Source organism: Mustela putorius, unplaced genomic scaffold (assembly GCF_011764305.1).
Source record: "Mustela putorius furo isolate JIRA1106 unplaced genomic scaffold, ASM1176430v1.1 tig00003846_pilon_pilon_pilon, whole genome shotgun sequence".
Taxonomy (NCBI): domain Eukaryota; kingdom Metazoa; phylum Chordata; class Mammalia; order Carnivora; family Mustelidae; genus Mustela; species Mustela putorius.
Window position 1 is genome coordinate 20,073,106 of NW_025421999.1, and position 17,970 is coordinate 20,091,075.

A 17,970-nucleotide genomic window follows, 5' to 3' on the forward strand; every position below is an offset into this window, starting at 1 on the left:
CCCAGATGACTAAGCAAATAATGCAGGCAAGTGATTACAAGAGAAGAGAACCATTCATTTTATTTAAAGGCACTAACAGATCCAGTGAGTATCTAAAGCCTGTTTTTAAAATTTTGAAAAGGATGATTTCACAGACTAATTTATAATATCATTATATAGGTCATCCATCCAGACATCTACAGTCAGCGTGGCTGCTGATTTTGAATTCGATCTCTATAATTGACTTGCATTTGACCTGTACTAATTAATTCATTTACTCATGGAAACTACTCCTCCTATTGGATGTAATAGTATTTAGGAAAAATGAAGCAACTTCCTCATAGGCCAAGAAATGACTGAATTATATAAAGATCAGGTGGTTAGTACACTTAGGGTTAGTATCCTTACAAGATGGTAAGGAGTCATGATTGGAGGTGAACATTCTAAAAGATGAAAAATTTCAAGAATAAGGATATGTACATACTATAGTGAGAAAGTCTGCATGTATGTATCTATAAAAATAGAGTATGTATCACGCTGTATATTCAGCATTACATTGTTCATTCATTCCAGGAATACATGGTGATTTGTGCCTAGAAATTTACTGGATATCAAATTGCCAAGGAGAAGTTTACAGTCTACTGTGATTTGCAGACCTATAATCAGATGACCACTATACTTTATAACAAGGGCTATATTATGCAGAGAGGTGGGGACCTAATTATGACTGGGGTGATGGAGAATGGTTTCTGCACACAGGTAATACTTAAATTGGGTCTTGAAAAAGAAGTGGAAAAACACTGGGTGTCAAGCCAAAAAGGAAGAAAGAACATGAATTGCAGAGCTGTGGCAAAGATAACCCTAATCTCGGGGGTATTGTATGTGTGTGTGTGTGTGTGTGTGTGTGTGTGTGTGTGTGTGTGATGTTTGGAGAGGGACATGTGCAGAATCAAAAACAACAGGGCTGAGACAGTGGCCCAAAGCAGATGAGGAAAGGCCTAATGTACGAGGTTCAGAAGTTTGGATTCAATCCTGTGGGAGCTGAACAACCTAGAGGCTCACAACCAAGAGAGTGAGATGGTAGAGTCTGTGTTTCAAAAATTGACTCCAGTGGTCCTCTGCAGCTGTATTCAAGGGGTGGTGGGTGGTGAGAAAAAATTCCAGGTGAAAAGCTATGAGGACATTTTTGTCTGAAATCATGTACTTAACTTACATGCTATTTCAGTACAAATTTACATTTGATGTTTGCCTTAAGGTGGAGAAGGCATAATATTAAAAATATAGAAAGGCAGTATTGCATGATGGGGAGAATGTGGATTTTGCAGTCAGACTAACCCTGGCTAAAAAAAAAAAAAAAAAAAAAAAAAAAAAAAAAAAAAATTGCAAGTTAGCTATTTACTAACAATGTAACAAGTGGGTTTTGAGAGGAGCTCTGCCATACACCAGTTAGCTAGTGTGGTGCTGAATGATTACTTAACTCTTCTGCCTCTGCTTCCTGGTCTGTAAAATGAAGATAAAAATAGCACCTACCTGTAGAGTTGCAAGGATGGTTACATGAATTGGTATAAAGCACTTTGAAAACAGACTCCTAGGAAGTGATTAATAGTCATTGGTTATTATTATTATTATTTCCAGGATCATCATCATCTATGATCTCTGAACCTTGTTTTTTCTCCATTATGAAATGGAGGTTGCAGTGTTATCATGGTATTATGGCAATGTCTATTTAAGATCCTGAGCATCGTGGTGCCTGGGTGATGCGGTCAGTGGAGCGTCTGACTCTTGCTTTCAGCTCAGGTCATGATCTGGGATAGAGCCCTGCGTTGAGCTCAGTGCTCCGCAGGGAGTCTGGCTGAAGATTCTCTCTTCTCCCTCCTTGTCCTCCGCTTGCTCCTTTTCTCTCTCAAATAAGTCTTAAAAGAAAAAAAAAAAGTAAAATAAAATACTAAGCATACTTCCTAGCATCTACTACACACTCAAAAAATAGAAGCTGTTATTAAGTAGTTAGAAATATTATATTTTAAAAATCTGCTGGGACTGGCTACTGTGTCTCCATGGAAGGAGGGATATTTTCTCTTCCTCTGAGGTCCTTCACACTGTCTAACAGCTGTTACAGGTACCCTGAGTACCTGGGCTGCTCAGCAAGTACTTGCTCAGTTAATACATAATAAGGGTTGGGTACTGGGTACTCCTGCAATTGGTGAAGAATGGGAAAACATGGGGGAAAAGCATGATCTGAGATGTAAATTTGGTAGGTTGATTATGTTTTAGGCAAGTAAAGCATTTTTCCAGATTGATATGATTGAGGTTCTGAGTCCGAGCCAGCTCATCTGCTTCCAATCTTCATACACTAGTTTATTTTACCATCCGCTAATTTGCAACATACACTGATACAGTTTTATTCAGTGCCCTGGTATTCTGGGACTTTTCCTATGGCTGTTCGGTTTGCTGATTGTTCAGATTTCCATCAGAGCAATGATTAAGGATGATAAAGCCCTAGTTAGAAAATGTTTGAGTTTTCACTTTTTAAAGTTTTCTTGGAAGATGGCAATCAAAAAAAAAAAAAAAGAAAGAAAGAAAGAAAGAAAGAAACTAACTATGTGACCTTAGGCTAGTTTTTAGATACCTTTAAGCTGCAGTTTCCTCATCTTTTAAAATGTGACTGGTTGTAATAAATATTTCATAAATTCACCATGAGGAACAAAAGAACTACTGCTTATAAAATACTTAACACAATGCTCAACATTATAGTAGGTGCTCAATAAACATAAACTTCCATTTAAATTATTCCTTTTCCATTCTAAAATTCCAGTTAAATATCACCTATGTCATAAATTGAGAATATTACTACCTTAATTTTTAATATTAGAGCAACCTTTTCATACCATTGTGTTATGCTTCCATTATTATAACAAACTAGTTATATCAAAACAGATCCCACTTTGAAAACGAAACTGTAGGTATCTGTTAAAAGTCATTACATGACACATTTAAAGTTTGTATATTGAGTTATGTATACATCTTAATTAACAGAAAGAAGAATCAGAAACACATGAACTCTAATTGATGATGTAAATGGTGAAGTGTTTGTTGTTTATGCAACTTATTTTGAAATGCGTAAAAAATAGGATGGTTTTGTAAGAAGTAGTTAGGGAAAGTAAATACGGTAATATTAATTATGAGATTCAGGTGGTTGGTTTATGGCTATTCACCATATACTTCTTTTTTTAAGATTTTTCTTATTTATTTGATAGAGTGAGCGAGAGAACAAGAGCAGGGCGATAGGGAGAAGCAGACTTCCTGCCCAGCAGGGAACAGGAGGACATGGGGCTGGATCCTGGGATCCTGGGACAGATGCTTAGCTGACTAAGCCACCCAGGTACCCCTTAACTTTTCTATATATATGAAAACTGTTATAATAAAATATTGGTGAAAAAGGTGAACCTACAATACTTAACGTGTCTGGGCGCCTGGGTGGCTCAGTGGGTTAAGCCGCTGCCTTCGGCTCAGGTCATGATCTCAGGGTCCTGGGATCGAGTCCCACATCGGGCTCTCTGCTCAGCGGGGAGCCTGCTTCCTCCTCTCACTCTCTGCCTGCCTCTCTGCCTACCTGTGATCTCTCTCTGTCAAATAAATAAATAAAATCTTTAAAAAAAAATACTTAACGTGTCTTAGGAGGGAAACATTAACAAAAAACAATATTTATTGTTTTGTTTTGTCTTATTTTTGTACAAAGAACTATTCCAGAATCTAGCAGTAATACAAAAAAGTATATGACATGACTGCTGCCTTAAGGAAATCACAGTCTGGTTGGGGGAGGCAAGACTTTTTGAAAATTGAGACCAAATTCAAAGCTCCCACTTAATGTCAGTTGAGTTATGAAGGTAGAATTTTCCATGTGTGGCTGAGAGATCCCTGGGAGCTGTAGAGCTAGTATTGAGTTCTGCAAATGCTTTTGTGTAAAAAGCTTTGTCTGAGGATGAGGAAATTAACAGGCCACATGTATGTTTAACTCTTTTTCACAGGGGGACATTCTGTTATCTTCATTAAAATACACGTTCTCATGTCTGAAAATTCACAGTCGGTTTTTTGTCATTATGCGCTTTCTCAATCAGCAGATTAAAAGTAGTCTGTCATTCATGTTCCGAAATATTTTGGTGTTAGAAAGAGGGCTTCATTCTCAAGAAGGTTAGAAGCCACTGATCCAAACAAAAGTGCTCTCAGAGTTTGGAAAAAGAGCTCTTCAGCTTGCTGAGGTCTGGCCAGGCTTCAAGAAGAAGATGGAATCTGAGCTGAGTGTTGGGAAATGGGTAGAATTTGAATAGGTTGAGAAGAGATGGAATGCATTGGAAATGAGGGACCAATCTGAACAAAGGTAGGATAGTTTGGGAGACTGTGAGGAGACTAGTTGAGCTAAAGAAGGAATTGATCGTAGATAAGGGTGGAAGGGCCAGCTGGAGCCAAACTGTGGAATTTGGACTTCATCCTAGAGCCAGTAGAGAAGCCACGCAATACTTTGAGCAAGGGCTTGATAGGGTGAAAGTGTTTTAGGTATTAATCTGCAGCAATTTCAAGGAAAGCCTGGAATGGGGGAGAAGTGAGCAGTGCTACAGAGGCTCATGTCGTCTGCCCAGATTTTATGGGTCAGGGATCTGAGCTCGAGTGGCAAGGAGGAGAGTCTCAGAAAAGGAAAGTGAAGTCTCAAGAGACCTTTCAAAGGAGCCGTCATCATTTACCATGCAGCATTTCTTTTACTAAAAAGGATCAACCCTGCAGAAGCCATTGCATGGTGCTGCTCCAGTAGACTGCACGTGCTACACTTCCGTGAATAACAGGTTCTGAAATTGACTGACCGTTCTTACGGGCCCTGTATACACTCAGGTTCTAACTGTGGTCTCTACATGTTGCTTGCTTTTTCATAAAGTTGTATAAGGTGTGACATTTTGAAATGTCTTTTAGGCAAAAGAGCCTGGGTGGCTCGAACTATAAAATTTTGGAGGGATAGCAATCCTACGCCAACATGCACTTATTAAGGAATGCCTCGTTTTCCAAAAGGGAACTACCCAAAGCAACACATTTGCTTCATGGACGTACACATTTTTAGATAAAAAATGGTTAAGTGGCTGCTTACAATATTTACTAATTTAATACTATGTCTTTAAAAAGTATCACATAAAATGTATAAATTTAGGAATATTTCTGTTTTCCACTTTCTTATTTCATGTAATCATTTTATTCATTCTTCATTTTATTCATTCTCTTCACGTAGGCGTTTGGTATTCCTTGATGCCACTTCCATCATTTGACACAATTTTCAAAAGCCTACATTTGCACTTCTGCCTCAGGGTTTGAGAATGAGTACTCATTAAATCCATGAGTGATATTGTCATTGAATCCAAACAGTAACATAATATTATGGTGGTTATGCTTCTATTTTGTCCCACAAGTTTATATTTGTTATCTAAACAACATAGTCTTGTGCAGTGTAGCTTTTATAAGTTCCTTTTAAGGTCTGTATATTAGCAGTAGCTAATATTTGCCTTTGAATGGTTATGTCCCATGCATTATTATTATTTTTAAAAGATTTTATTTATTTATTTGACAGAGATAGAGAGCACAAGTAGGCAGAGCAGCAGGCAGAGGGAAAAGGAGAAGCAGGCTCTTCACTGAGCAAGGTGCCTGATCCGGGACTTGATCCTAGGACCCTGGGATCATGACCTGAGCTGAAGGCAGCTGCCTAACCAACTGAGCCACTCTGGTGCCCTTCCTATGCATTATCATTAAAACCATATAATTTACCTCACTTTTGAAGGATCCAGTCCCATTCCTCTTTTAACAAACAAATATTCCAATGGTAGGCACTATTTTATGTTAATGTGTCTTCTCCATTATTTTGCTCAAAATAATGTAACAACATGTCTTAGGAGAGAGGCTTTACAAGAACCTGCACATAACCTGCACATATATTGCTGATGATAATTTGGGAGGAATAAAATGTCATCTTACTTTTGAGCATATATAGTATTATTGTTAATTGCTCTGTGCAATGGGCCTAGCAGTATAAAGTCAGATGTAAGTCAGTTGTACATTTTTACCTTTACTTATTCTCTCAATGAATATTGAGTTTCAACTATGTGTCAGGTGTTTTGCTAAGTTCTATAGGGATATAAAAAGAAGTAGCTCCTACCGTAAAGAAATTTATAATGTATTAAAATGAATAAGACTGAAATGTAAAATGAGGTAGAATAGGATGTATTTTCTAAAGGAGGTAAAAACTCAGATTTAGTACCTCAAGAAAAGGAAAATCAGTTCTGAGTAGTAGATCAAGCAAGACTTAGCAAAGCAGTTGCAACTTTGATTGAACCTTGAAGAACTATGGGATTTAGTCAGATGGAAATTTTGTTAAAGGGAAAGGCATTAGCAAAACCATGGGTTTGGGGATGTATTAAGCATCTCAGTAGGCCAGTTTGGTTTAAATATCGAATATGTACAGTTATGTTTCATGATCTGCAAAATGGGATAATAGTAGTTTCACAAAGAAAAGTCAGGACAATTAGATGTGACCATGTATTTTGTAATACTTTTGTGTTCTTGTAAGTCACTAGTTATTATACAAATAGGAAGTAAAGCAAAAACAAAAAAAAACAACAACAACAAAAATCTTGGTGTTAGAGTGTATAAGGGGGCTTAAAAACATGATCAAGTGATCTAACTTGCTAGCTTAATTCAGGAGAACATGGAGAGCTGAAAACCTCAGAGCAACGAGTGACTCACTCAAATCTAAGCTATGGAGAGAGATTGGCATCTGCTTAAAGTAGAACGGCCAATTGCCAACTTTTACAAGAGAAGAGATATAAAGTAATGAGATAGTGGCTGTGAAGTTAGAAAAAAGATGGTTGGGAAAGATTACAGTGGTAGAAATTGTAGACCTGACAGTAGGGTTTGAGGAGAGGGGATCTGGGAGAACATGGGGCGAAAAGGAAACTTTCCGTTTAAGTGACATGACCATTACAGAGGAATAAAATGAAGATTTTATGTTTGAGTAGGTTGAGTTCCACACTGATCCAGGCAAGAGCCTTGGGTAAGTGGGATGTGGGGATTGATTCCCGTGAAAAAGATGCGCTCGTTGATAGAGATTTGGGAGTCCTCACGTAAAGATGATTTTTTTTTTAAAAGATTTTATTTATTTGACAGACAGAGATCATAAGCAGGCAGAGAGGCAGGCGGGGCGGGGGGGAAGTAGGCTCCCCGCTGAGCAGGGAGCCTGTCTCAGGACTCGATTCCAGGACTCTGGGATCACGACCTCAGCTGAAGTCAGAGGCTTTAACCCACTGAGCCACCCAGGCGCCCCTAAAGATGATTTTTTAAACCTCTGGCAAGGAAAGACTAGAGAAACATTCAGACAGGTAAGAATAGCATAGAATTAAAAAACCACAGAATAAGCAGAGGGGAGAAAATCCAGAGAAGGAGATAGATCTAAGGGGGTGCAGGAAAATGTCGCCGTGTTGTATTGGTCAATGATAAGAGAATCAGAGAAAGGCCCATTCTGTAAAAGAATTAAGGAAAACCAGGACTGGGAAAAGTATGATGTGGGCAATTAGGAAAGTCCTTTTAGTAAAACAGCAGCTATAAAGGGATGATGGAAAATACTAAAGAAAGAAAAGATGTTCTAGATTTCAGGGCAAATTTTTAGGAAACTCGGTAATGAAAGAAGGGAGAAAAGTATCATGGTTGAAGGAAGACTTAAAAATTTAAGGAAACCTGCTGTTTAAATTAGCGTATACATGACACAAAATGTTACAGTGAGTTTCAGGTGTACAACATAGTGATTTGACAAGTCTGCATGTTACGCTATGCTCACCACAGGTGTTGCTACCATCTGTCACCATAGAGCATGATTACAGTACCATTGACTGTATTCCCTGTGCTGGGCTTTATATTCCTTTGACTCATTTATTCCACATCGGGAAGCCTTTATTACCTAATCACCTTCATTCGTTTTGTACATGCCTACCTCCCTCCCCTTTGGCAGCCATCAATTTGTTCTCTGCATTTACAGGTTTGTTTCAGCTTTTTGTTTGTTTGTTCCTTTGTTTTGTTTTTTAGATTCCATATATAAGTGAAATCATATGGTATTTGTCTTTCTATGTCTGACTTATTTCATTTAGCATAATACTCTGGGTCCATCCATGTGGTTGCAAATGGAAAGATCTCAGCTTTTTTTTTTTTTTTTTTAATGGTTGAGTAATTTGTGTGTGTGTTGTCCCACAAGTTTATATTATCTATACAGCATAGTCTTATGCAGTATAGCTTTTAAAAGGGTTCTTTTAAGGCTTATGTATAGCAGTACCTAGTATTTGCCTTAGAGTGTTGTTCCCCATGCATTATTATTCAAATCCATGTAATTTACCTCTCTTTTGAAGGCTCCAAGCAGGGTCCTCTTTTAATAAACAGAATTCTAATAGTAGACACTATTTTTTTTTAATTTTTTATTTTTTATAAACATATATTTTTATCCCCAGGGGTACAGGTGTGTGAATCACCAGGTTTACACACTTCACAGCACTCACCAAAGCACATACCCTCCCCAATGTCCATAATCCCACCCCCTTATCAACAGATGAATGGATCAAGAAGATGTGGTATATATACACAATGGAATACTATGCAGCCATCAAAAGAAATGAAATCTTGCCATTTGCGACAACATGGATGGAACTAGAGCGTATCATGCTTAGCAAAGTAAGTCAAGCAGAGAAAGTAGACACTATTTTATGTTAATGTATCTTCTCCAGAGACTACTTTGTTCAGAACAACATAACCACATGTGTCCTGTAAAAGAGAAACTTTACAAGAACCTGCACATGAGTAAATATATGTATATGTTAGATATGTATGTATGTACACATGTATATATATGTCTGTATACACACATATCACATCTCCTGTATTCATCTATCCATGGACACTTGGGTTGCTTCCATATCTTGACTATTATAAATAATGCTGCAATAATCACAAGGGTTCCATATATCTTTTCAAATTAGTGTTTTTGTTTCTTTTGCATAAATACCCACATGTGGAATTACAGGGCCATATGGTATTTCTATTTTTAACTTTTTGAGGAAGCCCATACTGTTTTCCACAGTGGCTACACCAATTTATATCCCTACGAACAGTGCATGAGGGTTCCCTTTTTCTCCATATCCTTGCCAACACTTGTTATTTGTCTTTGATTCTAGCCATTCTGAGAGGCACAAGGTGATACCTGAGACCTGTCTTTGTTGGTAGAAGGGAAGTAGCCTCTTGAGATGGAATTATTGAAGATTCTGGGAGATCAAATAATAAAGTTTTGTTGCAAAGGAGATATGAATAAAGGCTTAAGAGGTCAAATCCTATGACAGGAAAGGAAACTTCCATTGAGATTAACCAGTAGGAAACTGGGAGATGTTGCAGGAAGATCACTGAAAGATTTAAAGTAGCTTCAACATTCTTTATAAGATAGTTGGTTAGGGCATGCGCTAAAGAGAATGGGGAATGAGGTGAGGATTGGGGCTTGAAGAAAGTGGAAAAGACTCCACAGAAACTGTCTCAGGCACAAAAAATGTAAAAGGGAGATTGTCGAGTAACAAGATGTCTCACAAGAACATGGAAAGCATAAATTTAACAAATCTGGTCAGCGTGCATATTGTGGCCTCCTCTGCCATGCTCAACCATCCAGAATAGCAGTTGAAGAGTGCACAGCAAGGGCTTGCCAATGCTAGGATTAGAGCTGGCAACAGAGATGCTTGGAAAAACAAGATGACCCGGGACTCTAAGGTGGAAGCTCTGAGTTGCAGACAGGGGCCATGAAGTTGGAAAGACACAATGTTCTGAGGAGCAACTCCAGTATAAGTGAGCGAATGCAAGAAGTAAAAGGTGGCGTTTCTTGGAGGTCATACAATTCTAGGCAGTGGTGTCACTGAATCATTTAAAATAACCAAAAGGGAATGAAGTCCAGTCCCCTTAAAATATAAGAGATGAAGGAATCAGAGGTTAGTAGAGGTGTAGTGAACTGGGTTTTTTATGCTCTCGATCATTATAATGGGAAACAAAATAGAAAGGAAGACCAAGTGTATGCCAAGTGAAGATAAGCTATGCTATTACAGTGTGAAAAAAAAAAAGTTACAGAATTAGCTTAAATATTGCTGGGGGAGGATCTGCTGCTCACCTGGCCTCATGTCTTCACTGTGTAATCCTGGGCAGACTCTTCATAACGCAAAGGCTGTCTCCTACTCCAGTAGGCAAAGCTATCCTTTGGTAGTGAACTCCCTTTAACTGCACTCTTAATTTATGGTAAAAAATTAACCAAATGGATTTAACATGTGACTCCTCTAATCAACCCATCGTCTTTCTGGAGACTATTTATATAGCCACAACATTCAAAGTATAACCAGAATTTGCTTGATGCAAATCATGCTGTAATGGGTTCGTTGATAGCAATGTCACCAAGCTCCAATGGTCTGATAGATGTCTCCACTTAAATTCTTGGTCAAGGAATACCAACTTATCTTTTACATGAGCTAGTTACAGTATATTCCCCCTAAACAGTACTAGAGAGAGAAGCCCATGTTTTTTTCCAGAAACCTCGATGTCCATTGCCATGTACATCATGATCCTCCTGCTAGCCTGTTTCTTCAGATACTGTCTATACAGATTATAGTGACGGAAGTACAGTAGTACCCCCTTATCTGCAGTTTTGCTTTCCTTGGTTCTACCAACTTTTGTCTAGAAGTAGACAATCCTTCTAACCTATCATCAGAAGGTCTCTAATGGCCTAACACTGTGTCACATGCCTACGTCCTTTTCCTCACTTCACCTCATCCTGTAGGCATTTGATCATCTTGCATCATCAGAAGGAGGGTGAGTTCAGTAAAATAAAATATTTTGAGAGACCATATTCACATAACTTTTATTACAGTATATTATAATTTTTCTATTGTTAATCTTACTGTGCCCAATTTATAAATTAAACTTTATCATAGGTTCATACATATAGGAAAAAAGCATAGTATGTGTAAGATTTGGTGCTATCCATGCTTTTGGCATCCACTGGGGGACTTGGAACATAGCCTCCACAGAAGAAGGGGGATTATTGTGTAAGTTTTCTTATATAATCACAATTAATTCTACGTTCTTATATTACATTTAAGTTATCTTGATTTGATTTTGGCCATCCTGAGTAAAGTGGCCTCATGGTGGATCTTAGGTAAGTCGCTTGACTTTATCTTTTTAATTTATTTTCCAAAGGATAAGCTTAACTTTAAAGTTTATAGTAGATTTTGGGCGCCTGGGTGGCTCAGTGGGTTAAGCCTCTGCCTTCCGCTCAGGTCATGATCCCGGCGTCCTGGGATCGAGTCCAGCATCAGGCTCTCTGCTCAGCAGGGGGCCTGCTTCTCTCTCTCTCTCTCTCCCTGTCTGCCTCTCTGCCTACTTATGATCTCTGTCAAATAAATAAATAAAATCTTTAAAAAAAAAAAAAGAAAAAAGAAAAATAAAGTTTATAGTAGATTTTATCCCATAAAACCTGGATTTCTCTTAATTGATGATACAATGATTATATAAGTAGGGCCTTTGGACTGGGTTAATGATTTGTAAACCATTGGACAGTACTCCACTATTTCTAAGCATTTTTCTTTTTCTTATCCTTGCATGAGTAGGTTACCCCCATTTAACAGATGAGGAAGCTGAGATACATAGAAATTGAGTAACTTCCAGGTTTTTACTGTGAATAGCAAAGCTAGGTTGAAACTCAGTTGATAATTCTGAAGCTGGTGCTTTTAACAATCTGTATTTGCTATTGCTCCCAGGTACTACTCCCCAGGAGAAAGGCATTCAGTGTAGCAGAATCCTGCCACTACTAATGATGATGATAAATACAGTTTCCGCTCCTACTTTCTACCGGGTACTTTGTATACATTTTTATGAATCCTTCCTGCATTCCTGAAATCTAGCTATCATTTAAAAAAATTTGTAAGTGAGATGATTAAGGTTGGAGATCAAGTAACTTTTATAAAGGCGTGTAGCAGATAACTGGTCTTTGACTCTGGAATCAAGGCTCTAAGGCATAGTTGGATGGGAGTTTGTGGCACCCCTGGGGAGTAGCAGGTTACTCTGTATAGTGCGGGCCTACAGTACATGGCTGAGCACAAGAGCTGGGGTGGGGGTTGTGGAAACTGAAGAGGTAAAGGAGAGTTTCTGAATATTTTTTAGAGATGAGTAGGTGCTTAAAGTATCAGATGGAGATTGAAGACTTGAATGGTAAAAGAGACTCTTGAGTGAGGGCAGAAGAGAATAAAAGTTCTGCTTTCTAATACACTGAAATCCTGCAATGAGAGAAAAAGTACAGTAGAGATAAAAGAATTGTATATTTATTTATTTATTTTTAAAGATTTATTTACTTATTTTAGAACAAGCGAAACAAAGAGCGTGTGCACAGATGTTTGGAGGGTCAGAGAGAGAGGGAGAGAATCCTCAAGCAGACTCCTTGCTGAGTGTTAAGCCTGACTTGGGGCTTGATCCCAGGACTCTGAGATCATGACCTGAACTGAACCCAAGAGTCGGCTGCTTAACTGAGCCACCCAAAGACCCTGAGAAATGTATAGTTATTTAGAAGAACATAGATGATTCATAGATTTTCCTTTTCAGATAGGTGGCTTAGATGGGATCATTGTTTTCAGATATAACAGTACCTTAAATCTCTAAGACTGGGAAAAAAAAAATTGAGGATGTGGTGTTTTAAACTCAAAACCTTGGAGAGGTGCTCGCTCTATGGCATCATCTACAGCATATTTATAAATGTGATAGTGCGTGTGAGGATTGGTAGTTTGGTGGCTGGATGTTAGTCTTGTCTTTTTAACTTTCTGGTGGGTGTATGCTTGACAACAACAGGGGAAGTTGTTGTCTCTTCTCATCTGGCTTTCAGTCAAACTATTTTACATCACAATAAACCTCCAGGCTCTTTAGCATCAGGTCCCTGGTGATCAAAGTATTCAATTCCAGTACCTGATAAAAATCATGAATATCCTGGTAGTTATTTTATGTGTATCCTCTTCAACAGAGCCTTTTAAAAAATTGGATTCATTAGGAAATGGACTCTTTATTCCTTAGAGAATAGATAGGTATATTTGAACAATGGCAAAAGGCAATGTACTTGGGGCCTAAAAGAAAAAGTATCCTCTTTCTTTCCTTCCTATTTTTAATGGAATTTCAAGTATAATTGAATATGTCTCCTGGGACTGGAAGCTATATTTGATCAAGCTAATAATATGGAGAATAGTTAGGGTAAGTCTTTGGAGTATAAGAGTAGGAGTGGTTTTGGCATAGTCAAGCTTTCACCAAGTAATTTTATAGTCTAATCTATAGAATTATAGATCTTAGATTTGGCAAAGACTTAGAAGTAACCTGGGCTAACATCTTGTACAACTAGAAAATTTCTTCTTCACCATTTTCTCGGACAAGTGGACATGGAGCTTCTACTTGAGATCTTCCTTTGAGTGCACTAGCCTGAAAGTGTTAACACTCTAGAGGAGGGTGTGGACTGCTGGGGTTTTACTTCCTTCTACATCCACAGCCTGTGGCACTGTACCTTAGTTTCCTTGCTCTGCTGTAGAATAGTGCTAATTATTGGGCAGTGCTAAGTATTGTCATTTCTTCAAACCTTGGGTTTGAAAACATCCAAAATCATTTTCTATTTCTGCCACTTGTGATGTTGGGCAATTTTCCTATACCTTTGGTTTCCATTTTTGCATGTGAAACAAGAAGGCAGTACCCAGCCAACTAAGGAGTTTGTGAGTTGTGCTCTGAGACCTACTTAGGGAATTATTTAAAAGAATTAATCATAATGTCTGTAGTCTGACAATAGTAGGCACTTTACATGACCTATTCTCCTTGGGCCTGGTTCTCATCTTTGATCGGTATATGGTATTTGATTCTGAGTTCAGATCCCTGTGGTAATCTGACCAGTACAGAGTGTAAAATAGAGCTATTGCCGTATAGGTACAGGGCACTGTATGAGTTCTTTCAGGAAGGCTAGATAGGATGTGGATAACTGGGTAGGATACTTTGGAGCTGTTCACCAGAGGACCTGCTTTCCACAATCTATGGCAGTATAATGATTATGAAGAGCAAGGTCATTCGATTGCCTGGAGGTGTGAAGAGAAAAGGGAAATACAGGCTTATGTCAGAATTTATTAGCATCAACTAAGAATTCTAACAACAGTTACACTATTGTTTGGTCTCCATTAAAACAATCAGTTGGAGTGATTCCCAGTAGGCTCACGGGCTTTATTTTTCAACTTTGTTTAGAAGCAGTCTAAATAATTAATTTTTTGGAAGTGACTATCTGCTGCAACTATTTATAATGTCTATTTGAAAACTCATTATGCATTAGTAGAAGATTCATGGGTCAAGGAGGGTGACTGTTCTTTGCTTGATGTTTGTAAGAGATTGGCACTGTGGAGAGAAGGAAAAAGCTGCATTTTTTTCCATCATTCTTTCCCATTTCAAAATGTACATATTCATGAGAATCAACCCCAAATATTCTCTTGGTGTAGGACCTTGTTTTGGAAAACATGTTACTGATTTTTAAGTAGCCTCTGAGGTATTATTGCATTTTTTTCTGAAACCCCGTTAGTGGGAATGTATAATGTCTACAAAGTGAGCCACAGATTCCAATGATAGCACCTCACCAGTTGTTTCTAAGGAAAGCAATAGTGCTATCTCTTCATTAAAACAAAACAAAACAAAGCAAAACTAAATCTAGGGAAAAAGACAAGTGTTCTGTGATCTGGCTTATTTGCTTAATAGGGTCAATAATACCATCACTATATCAATGGGTTGGGTTGCTATCATAAACCTGCAACATAAATCTAAATTTTTTTATTGTATAGCTACAAAGGAATTTACTAAAGATCAAAATGTTTTCCACAAACTATCTGCTGTTTGTTTTATTTTGGAATGAAAAAGTTAATTTCTGCCTCATTTACACTTAGTGTGGTTTTGTACTAAGTGTACATCAGATATTGACATGTTGGCAGCCAGGTTTGGCTGAGTGGTAATAATTACCCATTAAACCGAGCACTCTGTTCTTTAGCCATATTGGATAACCAAGAGAGTGTGTGTTTGTATGTGTGTATGGGTGTGTAGGTGTGTGCACACACACATGCTTGTCTGTGCCTGTGCCTGTCCTTAAGCATGGTGAAAACCTACCAGCGTTATTTCCTACTCCAAGTCTTTTTATTCTACCCTTTGGGCTCTGTTTGGCAAAATGTCTACATAACCAAGGAAACACTCTCACATCCTCATCATGTAAATTTGAAGAGATAAATTATTTGTAAATAAGCAATTCAATTAACATGTAAGGTAATGAGTTTGACTACTTCTAAAGTGTTTCTTTCAAAGGGTAGCTTGTTATAATGGGTTGTTTCCTTAGGGATTAAATAGTTAATGTGTATGTTTTTCAAAAAATTCTAAGTATTAATCTGAATTACATTCAAATATTGAAAGACTGGTTTTTAAAATGACTTTCTTGTAACTCGTTTGAATATAACTTCTCTATCATGCCTTTACAAATAACTATTAATTGGATATATCATATATGTTGTTTATTTTTGTAGTTAAAACAGAGCCAATGAGCAGCAGTGAAATAGTTTCAACAACAGCAGACGGGTCTTTAGACAATTTCTCAGGTTCAGGTAAGGAATAAATATTAGATTTTCACATTAATACAAAACATAGTTTTTCTTAGTTTATTTATATATACAAATATATCTCTATGTGTATATGTATGTGTGTATATGCATGTGTGTATGTAGCATAAAATTGTAAATAGCTTTACTCAGAGTCCTGTAGCTGCAATTCTCTTGTTTTTATCCAATGTTACAAAGTATTTGCTGAAAATGTTGATATCCTATAAAGGAGATAAAATCGAAAGGAGTTTTGTTTTTCATATTTCTTTCTACTAAATTATCTTTATTATGTTAATGACTCCTGCCCTTTTTCCCTCATTTGTATGGTTTTTTCCAATTACACAAGTTTAGGTAGGCAAAATTTGGCTTCTGCTAACTCTTTAAGCAGATTTAATCAAACCATCCTCCTAAGTAAGTGTCATGTCAACTATAGATCTATATTAAACTTTATAAAGCAGCTTTCAGTCTTTAAGTTCATTTTACATTAGCATTACATTACATTCATTTACATTATCTCTTTCACATTAGCAAAGTTTGCCTCCAACAAACAAAATATCCAAGTTTCGTGTCTTTGCTAATGAAATTACTGATAAGAAAGTCATTGTGGTAATAAAGTAATGGTGAGGTTGTGATTATATATTTGCCAAATTACCCAGCTTGGACTATTTCAATAAAAAAAAAAATTCTATCAGATGTATTTCTTAAAATTTTTAACCTTTTTCTTATCCTCTGCTGTGTTTACCAAACCTCTTGAGTGGAAATGCTATACTTCATAAAAGTTTGTAATTGACTTACTCCAACTCTTAGGGTCTCTTATTTAATACACACCACAACTAAAAGGAATTATACATATTATATAACATGAAAAACGAATGCCTAACTTTTATACTAATGATACCAGATGGAAACAATAAGGAAATAACAAAAGGGTGTTATACCCATGAGTTCTTTTATAAAACACTTACTAGAATTAGACTTATGCCAGAGAATGTGCTTGCTGCTATTACAGATGAATAGGTATATGAGAATGGCCCTGGTCTGGGGCTTAGTAGGGTGAATAAATGACCAGACCATCATATTATGGTTTGCTCTTTCCAGAGGGAAGGCCAAGTATTCCCAAGAAGGGGTCCTCCAGGAAGGGACCCAACAGAGACTGGGTTGGGATGGGAGATCAGGAAAGATTTCCTGGAGGAGATGCTTGCTTTCAGCATTAAAATAGGAGTAGGAATAAAGCATACATAGACCTGGGGAAGGAGAAGTTGGACAGATAGAACATTCCATGGGAGGAGACCAGGACACAGAGGCATGGAATTTGGAATTGCCAATGGTTCAGCATTCCTGGTGTGCACAGCGTGAGTGGTGGTGGCATGCTGGACAGGGTCAGGATAGAGTCTAAGGAGGCATTTGTGTCCCACATGATATTTGCATTGTATCCTGAGTGCAATGGGAGGTGTCAGAGGAAAGGAGTTGCATGATCATATTCACATACAGAATCCTGACTGTAGCTGGAGGGAGGGGGGCTGGAGAACAGAAGTAGAAGGATCAGGTACAGTATCTTCGTTTTAGTTCGGGCAAGAAATCATGAAGACCTGAGAGAAGGTGCTGGCAGTGTTATGGAAAGATGGTGGATTAAGGTGTATTTGCAAAGTCGAATTTATGGCATAGTAACCAATAAGTACAGGGGGTATGTGAGATGCAAGAGGAGCATGACCGAGAGGGAAAGGCATGTTGAATGGGAGGTAACATCCACCTGAAGATGTTGAAGCTCAGGAATGATCTGGAATGGAAATTTTGGAAGTGTGCGGGGAGTTGAAGGTAGTGGGCTACATGCAACACAGCTGAAGACAGAATCCAGGAAAAACGAATATAGAGAGACAGGGCATAAAATTAAGACACAGGTTTTAATTTTTCAAGAAGGAGGAGAGTTGAGTTGGGAATGAAGGCAGGAAGAGTTTCACGGAAATGTTGTCTGTAGGATAGATTGGTATACAGCTATTAAAAATAGCTTGGAAATAATTAAATGGCATGAGCAAATGTTAACTATATTAAGTGAAAAGCAGGTTACAAAGAGTAATATGCTCAGTATAACCCATGGATTTTCAAACATTTATGTGTATGTGTATGTGTCTTTGTGTATGTGTCTAAAAATTAATGGTGGCTTTCCCTGGATGATGGAATATAATTTGAATTTTATTCCTTCTGCCGTTTTTCAAAAATGTTTCACAGTATATTTGTATAGCAGTCTTAAGTTTAAAAAGTAGTA

The 17,970-nt window shown here is 37.7% G+C and overlaps 1 protein-coding gene across 10 annotated transcripts in view; it reads left to right on the forward strand.

Moving 5' to 3' along the window:
• The window catches only part of EYA1 (EYA transcriptional coactivator and phosphatase 1), a 360,075-nt gene that overhangs the window by 201,879 nt on the left and 140,226 nt on the right, over nt 1-17,970 (forward strand). For 7 of the 10 annotated variants that reach the window (XM_045063205.1, XM_045063203.1, XM_045063204.1 and 4 more), the window contains one exon: nt 15,636-15,713. In XM_045063205.1, the coding sequence (XP_044919140.1) occupies nt 15,636-15,713 (78 nt within the window). Of the gene's footprint in view, nt 1-11,809; nt 11,924-15,616; nt 15,714-17,970 lie in introns of those variants that run through there. The other 3 variants (XM_013061403.2, XM_013061404.2, XM_004762376.3) reach the window with 2 other exon arrangements.